This window comes from Durio zibethinus, chromosome 21, assembly GCF_047325235.1.
Source record: "Durio zibethinus cultivar Kanyao isolate XHJ-2024 chromosome 21, ASM4732523v1, whole genome shotgun sequence".
In the NCBI taxonomy this organism is placed as follows: domain Eukaryota; kingdom Viridiplantae; phylum Streptophyta; class Magnoliopsida; order Malvales; family Malvaceae; genus Durio; species Durio zibethinus.
Window position 1 is genome coordinate 18,713,309 of NC_143182.1, and position 20,752 is coordinate 18,734,060.

A 20,752-nucleotide genomic window follows, 5' to 3' on the forward strand; every position below is an offset into this window, starting at 1 on the left:
TTGGTACGAAAAATAACCTCTCAGTGTACTAATTTTTGTCAAAATCTGCATGTCTAGTGGCCTAATAATTTCAAATAAAAAAAATTATGAAATGCCAGGTTCAGTTCCTTTGCCCATCGTTAAACCTTTTAATCGTTGATGTAACATATAACAGAAAAATTGTACAATAAGTTGAAAGTCTCGATGCCATTAGGTCATTAGCTTTATGATCATATCATTCATAACTACAAATACTTAACACAAGAATCAAAGCCATGCCCTCATCCTACATTATGTTGACCTATTGAAAATAAGTTGATTTAAAAGCTCCATTTCCTAGCTAGGCATCCTTTTCAATGAACTGATCTTCAATTTCTGCATTTCTATCTTCTCAGTTAATATTTGTTGTTATCCTCCTTAAGTTGAAGTCTTTGTTTTTTTTTCTACCAAATTATATACAATAATACAATTCAATAGATTACATCTGGAATTCTAGAGGCTTCAACCCTTTGTTCAGAGAGATCTGTTCAGCTAATTTTCTTCTCCAATTGCACAAACAATGACATAGATATGGTTCTATCCATCATCCTTCATTTAATCCGAAGGTAATTGATATACATGCTTCCTTCTTAATTTGGCCTTTTACTTGTCTACTAGCTCCCCAAGGTCAAGAATCTGCATATGTACCAGGCTCTTTCTTTTCTCATCTAAAAAGAGGAAGGGTAGGAGCAGTGTGATTTTCTTCTTGATCCCTTGTTACTATCGATGCTCTAGTCTGCTGCTTCTCTTCAATTATAACCTTGATTGGAGCAGAAGGAAATGCTATTGTAAGATCTAGATCCAAGTTAGAGACACCGAATTTTTCATCTTCAAGACAACTTGCCGCATCTGAGATCCTATCATTATCGACCGAAGACCCTCTAAGCTTACATGTCACATTCAAGGAGGTGGGATTAGGGGGAATAACAGGCTGAGGATGAGGACGAATAGGATATTGGTTCAACTTATGGTTATTAGGATCAATTCCCATTTCGATTAGCTTTCTCTTTATATGAGAATTCCAATAGTTCTTCACCTCATTATCCGTTCTTCCTGGCAATCTACCAGCTATCAATGACCACCTAACAGCCAATAAACCAAAAAAACATTAATTTTAGCAAGTTGTACTATATATGCACCCACGCAAATGCATTTATATCATAGTATGTCTATATGTACATTAGTATACGCGTAAAATAAGTGTTGTAAATCTAAATTTATAATATACCGGTTACCAAGGAGGGCATGGAGCTTGATTATTAAGTCCTCTTCATCTTGAGCAAAGTTACCGCGTTTGATATCCGGTCTTAAGTAATTTATCCATCTTAGCCTGCAGCTTTTGCCACAACGGTGCAAACCTGATGATTAACATGGATGAAGTTAGTATAAAATTTACAATGGGACTTTGAAAAAAATGAAGTTGGTTTTCTTATATAAAGCCAAAAACCTGCAGCCTTGGGGAGGGAACGCCAACAGCCTTCACCATGAATACGTATATAATCAATGAGCTTTTGATCTTCTTGCTTGGACCATGCGCCCTTGTTGGTGCCATGTTTGTCACAGCAAGGTTTCCTCATTCTCCTTCTCTCTCTTTCTATCCAAAAACTCCCAAGAAATGAAATCAGAAACTGCAAAAAACAGAGGTAGAAAGTAACCAGAAAACACAAGGGGGGCATAGATATAGAAGAGGATTTGGATTGGGGGTTGACTTGGACTGGTGGTTTTGGGAGTTTAGGTGAGTCAGTGTACTAGGCATGAATGTGCAATAGTGCAAGAGGATAAGGTTTTTGCTTTGTATGCTGAAGCTATTTACCGTTAAGTATGTGTCTCTTTCCTCACCTACGCAAAATTATGATTTTCATTTATTCATTTTTGTCATTGGGATCATATATCCAATTCTTTCCTCCATGATCCATATTTTTTAAAAATGATTTAATAAAAATTTTTATAAACAATTCAAACCCATAGATTGATAGAGTTTAGTATAAAAATCAATAATATTTAAAAAAAAATTAACAATGTGGTTTATAATTCAAAGTTAATAGATGCATATTCAATTTATCAAATTTTTTACTAAAAATATCTATCTAAAAAATATATCAAAATTTACTAATTATTTTTCAAAATTTCTACACTTGATCTATATAACAAGAGACCTTATAATTTATCGGTTTTAATTTTTTATTTTAATTTTTATTTAATCGTTTTTAATAAAAACATTTAAGGAACTTTCACCTAATAAACTTTCTTTAAGTCTTTCTCTCTTAATAATCCACAAAGGTTAACTTTTGCTTGAGAAGGAGAATGCATGATCCACATATTACTAATGATTCACAGCTAAAAGGGCTAGATTAGTTCTTTTTGTTGATGAATTGTTGATTCTATCAATTATATTGATTGGAGTTTAACTCAAGGTGAACCATGATTAATCTCCTAGTTTAATTTTTTTGTGTTTTATATATAAATTATATATAATGGAAAACAATCCGTTCCCATCCTATATATGATTAGATCCACTTTCCTTTCAACAGATTTAAATTCGAAACTTTCAATTTGAAATATAAAAGTTTAAATGTTGGATATCCTTTGAGGAAAATTTTCGTAGTACCCTTCTTTTGAAACCTTTCATAACCATTTCATTTCACGCAAAAACTTAAAACTTTTTCTTGGAAATAATATATTTCATTGACCAAGTTACCATCAAGTCATATCCCCAATAGCTTTCCAGAAGTGCAAGCAGTAGCTTTCCAGGGATGAAACTTCACTGTCATGGGGAAGACATTTCATGTTTCCTATACCATTAAGTTGTCCCGGATATACATTGTACCTATTCATTTTCCTACTGGATGAAACTTCATTCTCATGACCAAGGGCATTTTCATGTTAATTAACAATCGCCTTTGACATGAAACATGCCGGAATGAATCAGACTTGACCAAAGGGTTAGAAAGATTGTGGTTTGATAAGAGATTCTAAGTTAATGCACCAAAAAGAATAAATAAACACACACACACACACATATATATATACACATCATGCACCAATCACTAAGTCAAATCCTTTTTGCAGTTAGTTGAGTTGCACAACAAATATACTATTTATATGGAACAATATTACTTTATCATTTCAGTTTGTACTCTCGATTGAACATTTTTATGAAGTAAATAATAATAATAATAATTAAATAAAACCTTCACATGAGAAATAATTGAACTAAATGAAACAAACAAATGAACTAATGAACCAGTTAGACAAATACAACATAAAATTGGATAAACTCACACATTGCAGAACTTAAACCTGAACTCAAAATTCTAGAAGTTTTTTCTGAAATAGAACCTCATTGGCCACTTAATGTGATTTTAATTTACTCACTTGTAGTGTTTTTCTTAATAAATGAATCATAATGAGATAAAGTTGAAAAAACAAAAAAGGTTCTATATTAAACAACCATAAATGAAAATTTTGAGAAATTTTAATTGCGTTAGTTGTAATTTTGTATGGAAGCCAGTTATACTTATGAGTTAACATGTGCTTACGAAAACTAGCTTGAAACTGACAGTTCTGAGGCTTTAGTTAACATGCACTCGTATCATGCAGAAAGAGATTGCTGTAAGCTTATTGCAGATGTGAAGCATTTGCTAATAATTTTCATTAATGCACCATTGGCCCCGATTAGTTGCTGTATCATAGAATTAACAATTTTCTTCTAGCGAATTAAGTGAACTAAATACTAACTATAGCTACCAGCTTTTAATTTTTTTTTATACATATTTGTTAAGATTAGTTAAAATTCTATTTTAAAAAGCTTTTTTTTTCCATTTAATGTATTATTCTCAACAAATTTAAACATAGATAATATATTAAGGTCATATTTGGTACATCATATTATAATAAGATAGGATGAAATGATATTATGAATATGATTGGATTAAATAATGTCATTTTATCTTATATTTGATGTATGTAAAGATTAAGATAAAATAATTTATTTATTAGTCAAAATTATCTTTCCTCAAAGTTTATATTATTTAAATTATTAATATAATTTTTGAGGATATAATAAGACATATAAGTTTAATTTCATAAATTAAAAATAATTTTCTCTAATTTAGGAGGATTGAATCATCTTATACGAAGAAAATAATATAATTGTCCTTGTAATCTTATTCCTTTTAATAATATATAAATTAAATATAATATAAAATAATTAATACTATTTTATCTATTATTTTATGTACCGAACATAACCTAAGTATACAAATATGTTTATAAATATCATTTTGATAAAATTCTAGCGATCAGAGTGTAAATCATTGCAATTTCAAATATAAAAAAAGTTTTGCTATAAAGAATACAAACTTTAAAATAATGATTTAATATGTGTAATTTGAATTATTTAAACCATAATATCTTCGAATTCTTTATCATTTGCCTTACAAATTATAATTAGTTAATGGAGACAGCAGCTCAAATACATGAAATTGATTATATTGAAGCCATGAACATATGGAGGTTCCTACTTCCTAGATTCAAAATTACACTTCGGATGGTCAATTTCTTGGCTAGCTAGCTATCAAATTTTAAAAAATAAGTATTAGTTTTCTTGTTGACAAAAAAAAAAGTATTAGATCACAACCACCAGCAATGGTCACAACACCTTTTTCATATTACATTGTTAGTGACAAAATGTGGCGAATATGCATGCGCTGTGTCAGTGGCAGGTATAAACGGGGAATTAGGATGTCTGTGACATCTCAAAAATTGAAAAATAAAAAATTTTAAAGAAAAATTATTTTTTAGACATCCTTAAAATTTTTTAATATATTTTTTGGATAAAATTAATAAATTTGTTAGTGGTTTTTATTATATATATTTATTTATATCACATGTAGATACCTTAAAAAAAAATCTGAATTCCCACTAAAATGGGTCATGATCAATGGGGAATCAATAGCGGAAGGAGGAGAATCAATAGGCGTACATAATGGAGAATGAAATAGAGGAAATGCTGCAAAACCAAAATGAAATACAAACATGCAATAATGCAATGCCAAGGAGGTGAAAAATTATGTGCTGTAAACTTTCTTATATTTGACCCCTGACGTAGAAGCTAAGGGAAAAGGCTGCAAGTGAAGCTATTTATTAATGAAAACCCTATAGAAATATAAAATTCTTAAAGAAAAAAAAAATAATCCGGGAAGCTCACTCAGCAAGTAAAAATTAAATGATGAATCTGGTGTTTACCAATAAATAGCTACTGCAACCTCCCCCAACTGAATTCACCTACCTGAATGGAAAAATAAAAGGGCATCTTTGTAGGATGTTGCAGAATTCTTTTTTGTCAAATTCTCTAAAGCAGGATAATTTGCTGTCACATATAGTAACAACTATATATAGACACCCTGGATTAAAAAATTTTGAAAAATATATCAAGTTTGAGTGTAATTTGGAAAATTCTATCTTCCTTAAGCTGTAAACTGGATTTTTCTCTTTCACTTTTGTATTCAACCAATTGATCCCAATTCAATGGTTGACAAACATGGCCATTGGGAACCGGCGACTAAGTTTCATGTTTTGGACTGGTTGGTTTAAGGAACCTCTACCATATCTAACAGTCATGCATATATCAGCATGTGATTCTTATTATTCTTTTGCTGCATTATGTAGCAAACAGTCCTCAGCACATTCAATGTTCATAATTCACCGGCCACAGTGGTTATATATTTGAACAATTAGAATAATATCAGTAACAAATTATTTAGCTAAATAGCTATGATCATGAAACATACCAGAAACTTGTTTTCATCCATTAATTGGCTAAGTTATAATTACATTTAGGAAAAAAAAAAAAGGATAACTTTCCCTCATCTCATTAACAAATTAAACAACCATGAGTTTGACTAACTGGTAGCTGCCAACTAGTCTTGAGAAACTTCACTTTGCAATTTTCCTTTCACCCATCAAGTGAAATCCACACAAAAACAATTAAAAATTTCAGAATCTCATATGCAGATTGAGTTCAGTTCAAACATCATTAAAATATCACAAAATTCTTGTGATCTTCTATGGAGATGACTTTTTTTTTTTTACTCATTTTCACTACGGAAGGAAGAACTTTGATTAGATTATTTTTTATCCTAAATTATAGCTGCTAAACTATTCTTTGGTTTGGCTAAACTACAAATCATTTTCATTATCTGATTTATCATTGAACTTAACAATTGAAATATATCCTCTGATTTTGCTATGAACAGGTTAAAATCCTAAATCATAGGAGCTAAACATTTCTTTGGTTTTGCTAAGCACTATAAATAATTTGAATGTTTATCATATTGTACATCAAATCTGGGAAAAATATAGGCATAGAATAATAGACTTTTAAAAAATATAATGACAATATAATGATTTTCTATCCCCAAACAAATATTTTCACCTCAAAAACATCGCTTAAAGAGTATTTAATTTGGATCTATAAATCAGGTTTTTAAATTGAAAAGTCATTTTTTTATTATTTATATTAAAATTGGGTCAAAAGCAATTTTAAAACGCAAAAACTTTCACTAGGAATACTAAATGAGACCTATATAAATTGCAGTGGTAAAGCAATTGATTGCCGTTTTTTTTATATAGAACCCCATGGGTATAAAATCGAAAGTAGTGATACGAGGAAATATAAGTTTAGAGCGTGCTGCAAATGTTATTTAACTTTAGGTTCATTTTTCTCATCATATATGGTGTGTGTTAAAATGATTTATCTGGGAACTTAGCTGCTTGACGATTTTAAAATCACAAGCTGCCACCAACAATATTTGATGTGATTGGCAACCAAAGAAAATTTATCTTTTTATAAAATTTTAAAATTAATTAAGATTTATAAAAAATAATTTTTTATTTACAAAAAACAGAGTTTGAGTTGGTGAGTATGATCGTAAAAGATGCATTAACATGTCCATTAAAAAATGATACTAATTAATCACTTTTTATGTTTTTACTTTGATAAAATAATCTTAATTTTAACATTTAAAAATAATTTCGTCAATTCTTTTTTATTGTCACAAAATCTCACCATTTAAAAAAACAAAAAAAAAATTAAACCTTTTATTTAAAAATAAAATAAAAATATTTGGTGATCAATAGTTTCCCAAAATTTTCCAAGTCAAAATTATGAAAAAGTTCCTTCACTCAAGAATTCTCACAATAATCTTTCAAGATAAAGTCTCAAAAGTTAATTTTACTTAAGTATATTATCTTATCATCTTTTTAAAAAATGACAACTGTATTTCTAATAATTGTCTTTTAAAATCACTAATACCGTTTCATAATCATATATATTATATTACAACATACACGATGACCAAATAAGATTTGTTGATATGGACATTTATATGAATAGTTTCTCTTTTCAACACATAGAAAAATTTTTAAAATTTATTTTTACAATGACACATAAGATATTTCCTAATTTTATACTATTTATCAAAAAATATATTTCAAAATTTATTGAATTATCTAAAATTTTTAAAATTTAAATGAAAAATCAATTTAGATTTAAAATAATTAAATAGATAAAACATTATTTTTGTAATATTTTATTTAAATAAGTAAAACTATTTTTTATTTTTTATTTATGGATTAAATAAATGTATTTAAAAAATCATTGGTTATCCAAATCTTTTTTAAGATATATTTATTTGAAAAATTTTTAATTATTCAAAGTTTTTCTTTCAACTAAAAAAACCAACTTTATCTATCAAATATACCTTTAGATAATTCTTAAAAAATAAAAATTATAAATACAGTCAAATATTTCCAACATAATATATATTCACACTAAAAATCATCTACATATATATATATATATATATATTAGATTCACTAAAAAAAAATAATAATAAAGGTTTAGTGGCTGTTTTTTAGCAGCATTTTTAAATAAACGCCACAAAGTTCCATGTTTTTATAAGATTAGAGGCTTTTTTTTTTTTTTTTATAAAACGTCACTAAATTTTTATCTAGCGATCTTTTGATTTAAAAACGCCAATAAAAATATATTTTTGTAGCGTTTGTTGACCTAAACATCGCTATGTACTTTGACTTTTATAAATATAGCAACGTTTATAATGTAAATGCCGCTAACAAGCTTTTTTATACTCCTTAAAAAATCTTAAAAATGCTAGAGGGAGGGTTTGAACTTAGGACCTTATAATTAATAACAATATGCTCTAACCGACTGAACTGCTCCACTATTTTTAGCAAGAGATTATTCAAGGTATTTTTGGTCAAAAATACCTTGAAATAATCCCCAATAAAAAATGAAGGGGATTATTCAAGGCGTTTTTGGCTAAAAATCCCTTGAATAATCCCAAAATAAGGCAGGAGATTATTCAAAGCATTTTTTGTCAGAAAACGCCTTAAATAATCTCTTTCAATTTTTTAAGGGATTATTCGATGCATTTTCTAGCAAAAGACACCTTGAATAATCCTCTCAAAAAATAAAGGGGATTATTGAAGATGTTTTTTTTGTAGAAAATGCTTTGAATAATCCCAAAAAAATGGATGAGGATTATTCAAAGTGTTTTTGGTCAAAAACGATTTGAATAACCCCATTCAATTTTTTAAAAGATTATTCATGGCACTTTTAGCCAGAAATACCTTGAATAATCTTCAAAAAAAAATAAAAGAGATTATTCAAGGTATTTTTAGCTAAAAGCGCCTTGTAACCCTATTTAATTTTTGCCTTGAATAATCCTAAAAAAAAATGGAAGAGGATTATTCAAGGCTTTTTTGACCAAAAACACCTTAAATAATTTTTAAAAAAATTAGAGAGGATTATTGAAGGCATTTTTAGTGGAAAAACACCTTTGAATAATCCAAAAAAAAAAAAGGAACGTGATTATTCAAGGCATTTTTTGCCAGAAATGCCTTGAATAACCCTATTTAATTTTTTGTAAAAGATTATTTAATGTATTTTTTGGCCAAAAATGCTTTAGAATAATCCCTAAAAAATTAGAGAGGATTATTGAAGGCATTTTTAGCTAAAAATGCCTTCAATAATCATACTTTTTCGCTGCTAAATTTTACTTAAATTTCAAACTCGCGAGACCCCTTTTTGCTTTTCTTTCTCTTACTCATTTCTTTCATTTCTGCTCATTTTAGGTCACTTTCTTCTCATTTTTTACCTAAGTTTCAGTCATTTTATGGTCAATTTTCATATTCTTTCTTTTTGTTTTGGCAAATTTCAAGTTAGCTTTCTTGCATTTTAGGTTAAATCCCTAAACTTTCAGTCTAATTTGTTGGGTTATATCCTTAAACTTCTTGTATGATTTGTTGCGTTTCTGCCTCCATTCAAGCTTTGTTGGTAAGCTCCATTTCAACATTGACAATTTTTAGTGTTTAACCATTCATTTTCTTTTTTTTACCAATTTATTTCATTATTGCAATTTTGAGTTTGATTTTGTATGGTTAGTGAGAAAAATTAAGATAGAACAGAAAGTGAAAGAAATACGGTTTTTTCTCTGAAAAATTTGAAATTGAATGTTGAATTTAGTTGCAAACATGAATAAAATTTTAAGTTTAGTTTTTTTTTAATAAAATATTTTTTAAATTACTAAAAAATTGTTTCTTGTTAACATGAATTTGTTGATTCATTCAAGACATCTTTAGAAAACCATTCTGAAATAGTCTATTATGTTTTTTTTTCATCTCATCTTGGCATTTGTTTTGTTTATTTTTCCAAACATGATGTTTAATAAAACAACTTAATCTTGCTTGAAAGGATTCATTGTGCATGAAAACCATCAACAACAGAACATGGTAGTGACCAAGGTGAGAAAAATATTTCATCAAATGATAGTGTTTCAAATCTATGCAGTTATCAATTTCATACATTTTAAATTTTTTATTAATGTACTAAAATAATTTAAATGTTATTGCATATATTAAACTTTGTGTTCCATCCATATTTGAACGAATTATGTATTTATAATATTTAGTTTATGAATTTAAGTTCATTTTTATTTCTTTTAATATTTTTTATTTAATGATAATAATCAATATTAAAATTTTTTTTAAAAAATAAATTTATTAATTTAGAGGCATTTATACCTAAAAATGCCTCTAAATACAAAAATGTAACAGCACTTTCTACTATAAACGCTACTAAATTTAGTGGTGTTTTCTACTATAAATGTCTTTAAATTTTGTGGTGTTTATAATAAAAATGCCACTAAGTTAACTACGTTTTTCTAAAAATATCACTATTTTTTTTGATGCAGATATAAGCGACATTCTCAGCGACATTTTTGGCCAACGTCACTAATCTTTTGGTGGCATTTATAAACGCCGCTAAATGTGAAAAAAAATATTACTAAAAGCCTAATCCTCTGTAGTGATTACAACATACATTAACTCCTCATAAGGTTTATCACATAGATACCTATGTGAAAATTTTTTTTTAAAAGAGTTAGATAGTTTCTTTTAATTACAAATTAGATAATCTTAAATTTATTCAAATATCAAAATTATTCAAATTATAATTGAAAATCAAATCAATATAGAGATATGTTTTTAAAAATTAAAAATATGAAATATAGGTTTTATTTTCATAATATATAATTTTAGTTATTTATCAAATAACCCTATTTAAGAAATTATTTAATTATCAAAATCTTTCAACATATTTAAAAATTACAAAGATCAAGTTTATAAAAATTTTCAACAATCTTTTTTTTTTTATCTTGATTTGAATCAATGAAAAATTATTTTTTCAAAAATTTACGTAAGACATTGAAAATTCAAACAACTTCATGTAAGATATTGAAAATTCAGACAACTTTTTATATTAAACCTTTAAATAATAAAACCATTAAAAGGATTATATCTATCTTAATTCTAATTATCAAATTTTTATCTCAAATATATGCAAAAAATTTGATTTCATTTTTATCATTTATTATATCCTTTTTAAATTAAAAATAAAATTGAAACTTACCTATTCAATTTTAATTGCCACTAAAAAATTCTTTTATAAATTTAAGATTACAAATGTAATGTGTTATATCAATTTTTTATTTTTCTATTTGTAACTTTTTTTTCTAAGATATTATCATAACGTCTAGATCCGGGGATCTATCGCTAGACATTGACTTAAGAGAGTCACCACTAATATTTTTTATTTAGGTGCGATTGGCTACCTAAGGAATCTGTCATTTCAGGGAACACCTAAGTTTAAGGGTCCCTAAAAGAATAGGTTCAAGTCACTAACCAGAACAGGGCAGGGTTCGGGAGTTCGGTTACGTGTGAGAAAGGTTATATCACCTTCACAACACCCATCGAAAGATGGTACTAGCTTAAATTTGTGTTATCCAATGAGCCTTAAAATTTTACCAAGTAATTAATTATTGGAAATTATTATCAATTGACTCTAATACTTTTAGCAAAAAATTGAAAAAATTTTCTCACCTCAGGAGTATGCAAGAAAACTACTGTTTCACTTGCAGAGGCTCCATCGTTAGATTATTTAACATAAAAAAAATAAAAAGGAAGAAAAGAATGATTGTTTATGTGCAGGGAAAATATTTTTTAGAAACTTTAATTTCGAGAAAAATTGATACTTTCAACTTTTCCTCAAAAACCTTTTTTTTTTGAAAATTTATTTTTAAGGAAACTTGATACTTTTAACTTTTCCTAAAAACAAAATTCATTTTATTGGAAACTTTATTTTCAAGGAAAATTGATTCTTTCAACTTTTCCTCGAGAATATTTTTTTTTGAAATTATTATTTTTATTATTAAACAATGTTTTTAAATCACAAAAACATAAAATAAGTGAATAAATGACATGCTAGAACCAAAAAAAAAAATCAAAACGAGAAAGAAAACATCTTACCAAAAATTGAGCTTAATCCCGAATCAAAACCAATTTAGGCCAACTTTTTGAATCAGGCCTAGATTGTTTCTTGAATGGGTTCCAACTCAAGGCTTTGGTTTTGATTAATGAATGACTCAAGTTTAAGGTCTTGGGTGAGCCTGTCTTGAAGCTGGTTTTGCTAACTGTATTCCTCTCTATCATCACAAACATAGGATAGGCAGCTGCCCTTCTTCGAATAAATGTAGAGATGTCTGGTGCTAACGTCAATTCTGGAGGTGACACACGAACAGTCTCCATGTCCTTTTGAGCAAAAGGGTGGCAGCAACTGACTGTTTTCAAAAAACTAAGAAGCTGGCAAGTTAGGAGCTGCAACAGGTAATGACACATTCATGGCTAGATATTGCATAGATTGCTGCATGGAAAGTGGCATTGGCAAGCCAGGTGGAAGTCAAAGTAAGGGTTGCTGCTGTGGAGAAAGACCATTTGTTAACCCGTGGTAACCTTGCCAATATATAAGCATGGAAAACCCACCATTTGTGGTTGGAGCAGATGATGGCCTTCAGCTGCCAACCTTGGTACTTTCCCAAAGTTCTTCTGCATTAATTTCAGAAGGCTGGAGAAATTCGTGATTTCCACTAATTGTAGTCGAAAACAAAAGCGAGAGTGTGCAGATCAAAAGTACCACGACAGCAACCGTGAGCTTGGCGCAGATTCCCTTTAGTTCTCCTTCTCTTCCTTGCCTTCACCAACATAACAGTGCACAAAAGCACGCTTGGCATACATGAGATCAAATTTGTAGTCAATGCAGGAAAACACTTCTGCAACACTGGTTGAGTTGGAGATCATGCAGACAGCCCTATGCACCTTGGCAAGGTCTCTTCCTAAAACAACTGTAGGTGGCTGGTAGTTGATACCACACTTAAATCCAGTAGGGCACCAATCAACAAACTGGATTGTGCGCTTGGTCTTGATGGTGGCCACAGCTGCATTCACATCTTTGGGCACAACATCACCTCGGTACATGAGGCAGCAAGCCATGTACTTTCCATGGCATGGGTCACATTTGGCCATCATGAAAGAGGGTTCAAAAGCACTGTTGGTGATCTCAGCCACTGATAGTTGCTCATGGTAAGCCTTCTCGGCTGAAATAACAGGTGCATAGGAGGAAAGCATAAAATGAATCCTGGGACAGGGAACCAGGTTAGTCTGGAACTCGATCACATCCACATTCAGAACTCCATCAAACCTCAAAGAGGCAGTAAGAGATGAGATAACCTGAGAGACAAGGCGGCTAAGATTGGTATAAGTGGGTCGTTTAATGTCCAAAGAACGCCTGTAGATGTCATATATGGCTTCATTATCGAGAAGCACAGCAACATCAGTGTGCTCAAAGAGCGAATGAGTGGACAGCACACTGTTGTAAGGCTCTACAATAGATGTAGAAACCTGAGGTGAAGGATACACCGTGAAACCAAGCTTTGACTTCTTTCCATAGTCAACAGAGAGACGCTCCAAGAGAAAAGATCCAAGGCCAGAACCAGTACCACCGCCAACAGCATTGAAAAGCAAGAACCCTTAGAGTCTGGTACAGTTATCAGCAAGCTTTCGGATACGATCCAAGCAGAGATCAACAATCTCTTTTCCAATTGTATAATGGCCACGGGCGAAATTGTTGGCAGCAACTTTTTTTCCACTGATGAGTTACTCAGTGTGGAGTAGCTGACGATACGTTCCAGTCCTAACTTCATCGATAACAGTAGGCTCCAGATCAATAAATATAGCGCGAGAAACGTGCTTTTCAGCACCAGTTTCACTGAAAAAGGTGTTGAAAGCATCGTCTCCTCCACCAACAGTCTTATCACTTGGCATTTGGCCATCAGGCTGAATGCCATGCTCGAGACAGTAAAGCTCCCAGCAAGCATTGTCGACCTGAATACCGACCTGATCGATATGAATCAAAATACACTCTCTCATTTCTCTTTTTTTTTTTAGATTCAAGAAAAGCAAAGAAACTCCTAAGAAAATGAAACGATAATTTTTGTTTGGAAAAAAAGATTGTGGCATGTATCACGACGCCTGCCTTCTTCTATTCGGATTCTTCTTCTATCTTTCTTCTGTTTTTTTTCCTCCCTTTCAGCTTGTGCATTCATTGTTGATATATAGACCCATCCTGATAGAGTTTCAATTCAATTCCAATTAGTCATCAATGCTAAAGATTAGCATCTAAATAACAATCATCACAATCACAAGCTTAATCTCAATCTTTCAGCTTTTTTTTTCCTTTTTTTTTAATTAATCAGATAACCAAAAGAAAGAAAAAGAAAATAAATCATAAAATAAAAATAAAAATGATAAATATGAAATAAAAAAATCTAAAATACAAATGAATAAAAATCCCTGTAACTGAACTTGGATTAGTCTCAATTGACAAAGAATTTCGGACAAAATGGGGTGTCTACAGCTGCCCTTCTTTGCATATTTTTTGTGAAACAAAAATTGTACAAAGACTAGACACCCATTCAAGACTCAACTGGATTTTTTTTTACCCATTTTGTTTTACCTTTTTTTTTTAAAATTTTGATCAAAGCTCCTCTAAGCAGAGGCTCAACGACTTTGAGAAACATAAACAAAGCTTCTCTAAACAAAGGTATTTTTTTTTTACTTTTTTTTAAAATTTGATCAAAGCTCCTCTAAGCAGAGGCTCAACGACTTTGAGAAATATAAACAAAGCTCTCTTAAACAGAAGCAATTTTTTGTTTTTTTTTGTTTTTTTTATTTTTTTTTATCAAAGCTCCTCTAAACAGAGGCTCAACGACTTTGAAAAGTAAATTGCTCCTCTAAACAAGACACCACGACTTTGGAAAGTAAATTGCTCATCTAAACAGAGGCACCACGACTTTGAAAAGTAAATTACTCCTCTAAACAAAGGCACCATGACTTTTGAAAAGTAAATTGCTCCTCTAAATAGAGGCATCACGACTTTGAGAAAGTAAATTGCTCCTCTAAATAGAGGCACCATGACTTTGAAAAGTAAATTGCTCCTCTAAACAGAGGCAACAAAACTTTAAAAAATAAATGGCTCCTTGACAATCATGTCCAAAAGAGTTATAGATCATGATTGAAGAAATTTTGTAATGGAAACTGAAAGATTCACAATTTAAGTTCACATTCATAGGTTTAGATTCCCAAGAACTTTCCAACTTCGTAAGAATTTACTGGAATTTGATTATCAAAATTTTAATTTCATTCAAATTTGTAAGATCTCAAGATTTGTATTTGCAACTTGCAAGACTCGCATCAAAGATCCTCATTTGAATTTTGGAGGCTCACATCCAAAAGTTCAAAGCTTTTTAAATGTTCACATTTGGCAAGCTTGGGATCTCATCCAAAAATTCAAAGCTTCTCATTTGAGTTCAAAGGCTCACATGTAATAAAACTTAGAGTTTCGCATCTAAGTTTAAAGGTTCTTATTTGAAACATTAGAAATTCACATCCAAAAAAAAAAATGAAGCTTTGTATTTTGGAGATTCACATCCAAAAGTTCAAAACTTTTCATTTGTTCAAAGATTCACATTCGACGAACTTTAGGGTTTCACTCCTCAAAAATTCTCATTTTGAAACTTAAAGATTCTCATTGGAGTTCTCAAAACTTCTCATCAAAATATTCATAATTTTTTTAAATGACTCAAAAATTTGCATGAATGAATGTCATGACCAAATATGCAAATGCGGTCTTAATGATGCAAATGCGGCAACCTATACTCTCATAGTGCCATGCATGTCCAAACAAAGTTTAATTCATCAAATCATGTGCATGTATTATTCAAGCAATGATGACCTAATGATGCATGTAATGCAGACATCTATGTCATAAAATTCTAAAATAATTATGGTATGTGGTCCTCAAGACCCTATCATCTCACACTCTTCCTTTATTTAGCTTCTCAACATTTTAGAACAAGCTTCATCAATTTATCATCATTGTTTCCATTACTTGATCACTATCCGAAGGTTTCTCAGCGCTAACAAATTTTACCTATTACCCCACATGCCAGGCTTATCAGCACTAACCATTTCAAAATAAATTTCATCTTCTGTCACTTGGTCATCGTTTATAAGCTTCTCAATACTAGCCATTTCAAAACAAATTTCATCATCGTCACTTGGTCATCGTTTATAAGCTTCTCAGCACCAATTTCGTCTATTGCCCTATATCATTTTCATCACTTAATCATAACTCATAGGTTATATCGACCAATATATCCTCATATTCATCACTTGATTATACCATTTTTCAAGATTTACCTCATCTTCATTTTATTGTCTAATCCATCATCATATTCTTCATTTGATCACATCATTTGTCTTTTTTCATCATCTCTTTTAGGTTTCGACCATTTCTTCATTTTGTTACGACTATCATCTTAGATTTTTTTTCAAATGAATGCAAGACTCTTTTAAGCACATATTCATTCATTCATTATCATTTCAATTCTTGACAAATACAATGCAATCAAGCATTTTTTCAATTCATTCTAGGGGTGAAACAATAAAAGAACACAAGGTGAATTATGGTAAAGATAATCAATGAAGATCTGTTTTGGTACAAAGCAAATGGGAAAGGAAATAAATTGGATACATGTCATTGGGATGGATGGTATGTCCAAATGATGAATATTCAAACAATTCTCAACATTAATCTAGGATTCTTTTTTAAAAACTCATTCCATTTACTGTTGAAGTCATCTTGAGCTTGGCGAACTTTACCCCAGTCTTTGAGGGATCTTCAGATGTCTTTGATATTCTATTCGTGTGAGCCATTTGACCTGGATCTTTTTTTTCTACAAAAATCACCCTTTCAGGTTTTCAATTTGAATCTCATTTTTTCATTTTTTCCTTCTTTCTTTCTTTTTTTTTTCTTTTTTTTTCTTTTTTTTTCATCATCTTCTTTTCTTTTTACTCATTTTTCATCCGTTGTTGATATCTTTCATACATCCAACTTTAGAGCAATGTAGCATGATTTCATTGTTTCATCATGAGTATACATTCGCTCAACATATGATCATTCAAGTTAAGCATTTACACTTAATCCAAATGAGCTTTTCAAGGTTGTAATGTAGGTCAAGATGAAGGGTCATAAAAAAAATAGATATAATAGGCTCAAAACATATATTAAAAAAGTTCAAGATCGAAGGATCATTTGATACAACTTGGCATTTTGCCACACATTGTTTCACTACTTTTTTTTTCCTCACACAAAAGATTCTCATTACTTTACCTCAAGTCATGTGTGGCATTTGTTTTTTTTTCTTTTTTTTTTCATTTTTGAGATCTTTTGTGATTTTTTCAAAAATTACCCCCCAGTGTAGAAGGTGATCCTTGGTTGGGGTTCCTCCGAAAAAAAATCATAATAGGCTCAAAGGGATAGCAATAAATGGTTTTTCGAATGGTAAAAGAAAGATGGCCATTTTTCATCTCAATTGTGAATACTTTTCTTGAACATCATCTATTTAACAAAGCTCATAATCCTGTATAAAAGATTACATATCTTCAAGACATATCTCTTTCACCTCTGGTAATGGCTTACCTTTTTTTTTTTGCTCAAATCATCTCCTCATATTAATGTGGATGAGTTCTCAAAATTAAATTTCAGAATTATTGTTATCATTGTCTAAATATTCATCATCTAAAATTTAAGAATGGGAGCATAAAGTTATGAAAGGTAACAAAACATGGAGTAATGGTCAAGTGAAAGAGAAAAATGTAATGAAATGCATTAACTTGCCTTTATTAAGATGATAACAAGTGAAGTCATATTGCAAAAAAAAAATCTAACATGACTCGAAAAGAAATTTTAAAATGACAAAAAAAACATTCAACCAGCCTTATCTCCATTCTTAAAAATTATCCCTCTATATGATCAGGTGAAGAATCTCTATTGACATCTTGCCCTTCAAGTCATTGTGACTCTCCGGATCCTTTCTGTTCTTGACTTTCACTCAGAACACTAACATTAGGTGTTGTTGCTTTTCCTTGATAAAAACTTACCATTCCATCATTGATCAACTGTTGCACCTTATGCTTTAAAGCAGTGTAATTTTTAGTAGAATGGCCAGTAATTCCATAATGATAGTCTCAGCGGGTTGTAGGATCATACCACTTTGGATAGGGTGATTTAAGCGGCTCCACCTAGCTGGGGGCAATCAAATGGCTATTATAGAGTTTTCGATATAACTCTGTATAAGTCATGGGGATTGGATCAAATACAAGTTTTTCTCGAGTGGTCCGTTGTTCTCGTGAACCACTTGCTTGGTTAATAGGGCGAATTTGGGTTCTTGCAGGAGCTTGAATGGTAAGGCTATATATAAGATCTTGAAGGCTAAAAATTAATTGGTATGTAGATGAATAAGGTGGTTGTGGAGCTAGCTAGTATGGGTAGGATGAGGCATTATTCACAGCAAGATAGTATGGAGAGTAACCTTGGGGTGGATAGGGTTGATAACCCCTAAATTGTTGTTTATCAAAGCTCACAGCTTGAGCTTGAGCTTCTTTCTTTTTTGATGCCTTCTTGTTTCTCTTCTTTTCAACTTGCCATTTTTTATGGCACTTTCAATAATTTCTCCAGAGATCACCATGTGGACAAAATTCTTTGTTGCATTCCCTATCATCTTTTCATAATAGGGAGACTTCAAAGTGCTGACAAATAACACTGTAGTTTCTTTCTCAGTTAGAGGAGGTTGTACTTAAGAAGCAACATCCCTCCATCTCTAGGCATACTCTTTAAAAGACTCGTTTGCCTTTTTCTCCAGATTTTGTAAAGACAAACGATCAAGGGCCAAATCGATAATATGTCGATATTGACTGATGAAGTCATGTGCCATATCACTCCAAGAGCGAATGCGAGTTCTGTCTAGCTGAACATACCATCTGGTTGCAGAGCCAATAAAGCTATCCTGAAAGACATGCATTAAGAGTTTTTCATCATGAGCATGAGCTGTCATCTTTCGATAATACATGATGATGTGAGTTCTGGGGCACTTCGTACCGTCATATTTTTTAAATTTTGGTACTTTGAACTTATGAGAAATGACCACATCAGGGACTAGGTAGAGTCCAGCAGCATCAACTGACCCATAAAAATCAAATCCTTTCACAGCCCGTAGCCTTTGCTCTAGCATACTAATCTTGAAGCTTTTCTGAGTTTCCACTTTTACCTTTTTTCTCTCCTTCTCTTTCAGACCATCTAGATCAAGAATTGGTTCTACTATCTTTTCAAAAAAGATAAAATTTACATAGTTATTATAATGCCTTAGGTTGGAAGCTGACGGTATTCCAGGATATGTTGGATATATGAAGTGTTATGGTGAAATCTTTTGAGTAGACTGGGCTTGAGGTGGGCCAAAACTTGGAGAATATAAAGGGTCAGCCACTTCTTGCAATGAGGGAACTTGTTGGCTTGTATCTTCTTCAACTCTTTTTCCCTTGTTCAGCTTATTAAGAGTATCCAAAATCTTACTTAACTCACTTTTAATCTTTTCCTGTGCTTTTTTTATTTTTTTCAAATCTGTGAGAATTTTTCTGCTCTATTTGTCTGGCTCTGGATCTTGTGTTGTATCGATGGGCAGGATTCTCACTAGATAGAGCTATCCTTGAACCTTTAGCACCACAATTATGATTAAAAATGTTATGCTATACTTTATGTATAATGCTTTGATGCACGAATGAAATGTACATTTTTTTGAATGAAATCTAATATGAAATGGATGCAAATGATTGTGTTAAAACATGATCATGAAAGTAATGCAGATGCATACAATCAAAAAAATAACATAGTTAGTTCAATGGATGAAATGAAAGTGATGCTGATGCACAATGTTACATATGATAATGAAAATGATGCACAAAGTTAAACAATCAAAATAATTAGATAAACACCCTTTTTGTGTCTTAATTTTAAGGTATATCTATCATTGGGTAGAAAGGGCTCTATCCTAGGTTTAGGCACTCTTAAGGCTCACTATATGTGGTTTAAGCTCAAAGTCTAAAGGTTTTCAAATTGCTCCTTACATCTTTGTCCATCACAAACTAGTAAGGCACCCTAATCTTCACCCATTATAGGCTACAAACGAAAAAGGTTCAATTTGAGTGGGAGTATTTCGCTAGCCACTGTGGAGGCATTAGATCTCATGAAAGCAATAGGTACTTTACTCCCTCCTAGAGGGACGGAGCTCGGGTATAGAGCTCATGTTATTCACATGCATATGAATGACATAATTAACAAGGTAAATAAACATGAATGAATAATAACACATATATACAAACAGGTTCAATTTTATTAGGCTTTTGGATAACACAAATTATTTGTTGGCCTGACTCTCAAAATCCCCAGTGGAGTTGCCAAGCTGTCATAACGTCTAGATCCAGGGATCTATCGCTAAACATTGACTTAAGAAAGTCGTCACCAATCTTTTTTATCTAGGTGCGATTGGCCACCTAAGGAATCTGTCTTTTCAGGGAACACCTAAGTTTAAGGGTTCCTAAAAGAATAGGTTCAACTCTACTAATCAGAACAGGGTTCGAGAGTTCGGTTACATGTGAAGAAGGTTATAGCACCCTCACAATGCCCATCAAAAGATGGTACCAGCTTAAATTTATGTTATCCAATGAACCTTAAAATTTTACCAAGTAATTAATTATTGAAAATTTTTATCAATTGACTCTAATACTTTTAGCAAAAAATTGAAAAAATTCCCTCACCTTAGGAGTATGCAAGAAAACTACTGTTTCACTTACAGAGGCTCCATCATCGGATTATTTAACATAAAAAAATAAAAAAAGAAGAAAAGAATGATTGTTTATGTGCAGG

The 20,752-nt window shown here is 30.9% G+C and overlaps 1 protein-coding gene and 1 pseudogene across 1 annotated transcript; both read right to left on the minus strand.

Moving 5' to 3' along the window:
• Positions 1-409: 409 nt before the first annotated feature.
• Positions 410-1,685, minus strand: LOC111306292 (transcription repressor MYB6-like). Its single transcript, XM_022904194.2, has 3 exons — positions 1,466-1,685; positions 1,247-1,376; positions 410-1,100 (listed from the first exon to the last, which is right to left on the minus strand). Exons 1-3 carry the CDS (start codon positions 1,593-1,595, stop codon positions 683-685), a joined length of 678 nt encoding a protein of 225 aa, XP_022759929.2. The 5' UTR covers positions 1,596-1,685; the 3' UTR covers positions 410-682.
• Positions 1,686-12,435: 10,750 nt separating this feature from the next.
• On the minus strand, positions 12,436-14,150 carry LOC111305724 (tubulin alpha chain pseudogene; annotated as a pseudogene).
• Positions 14,151-20,752: the final 6,602 nt, after the last annotated feature.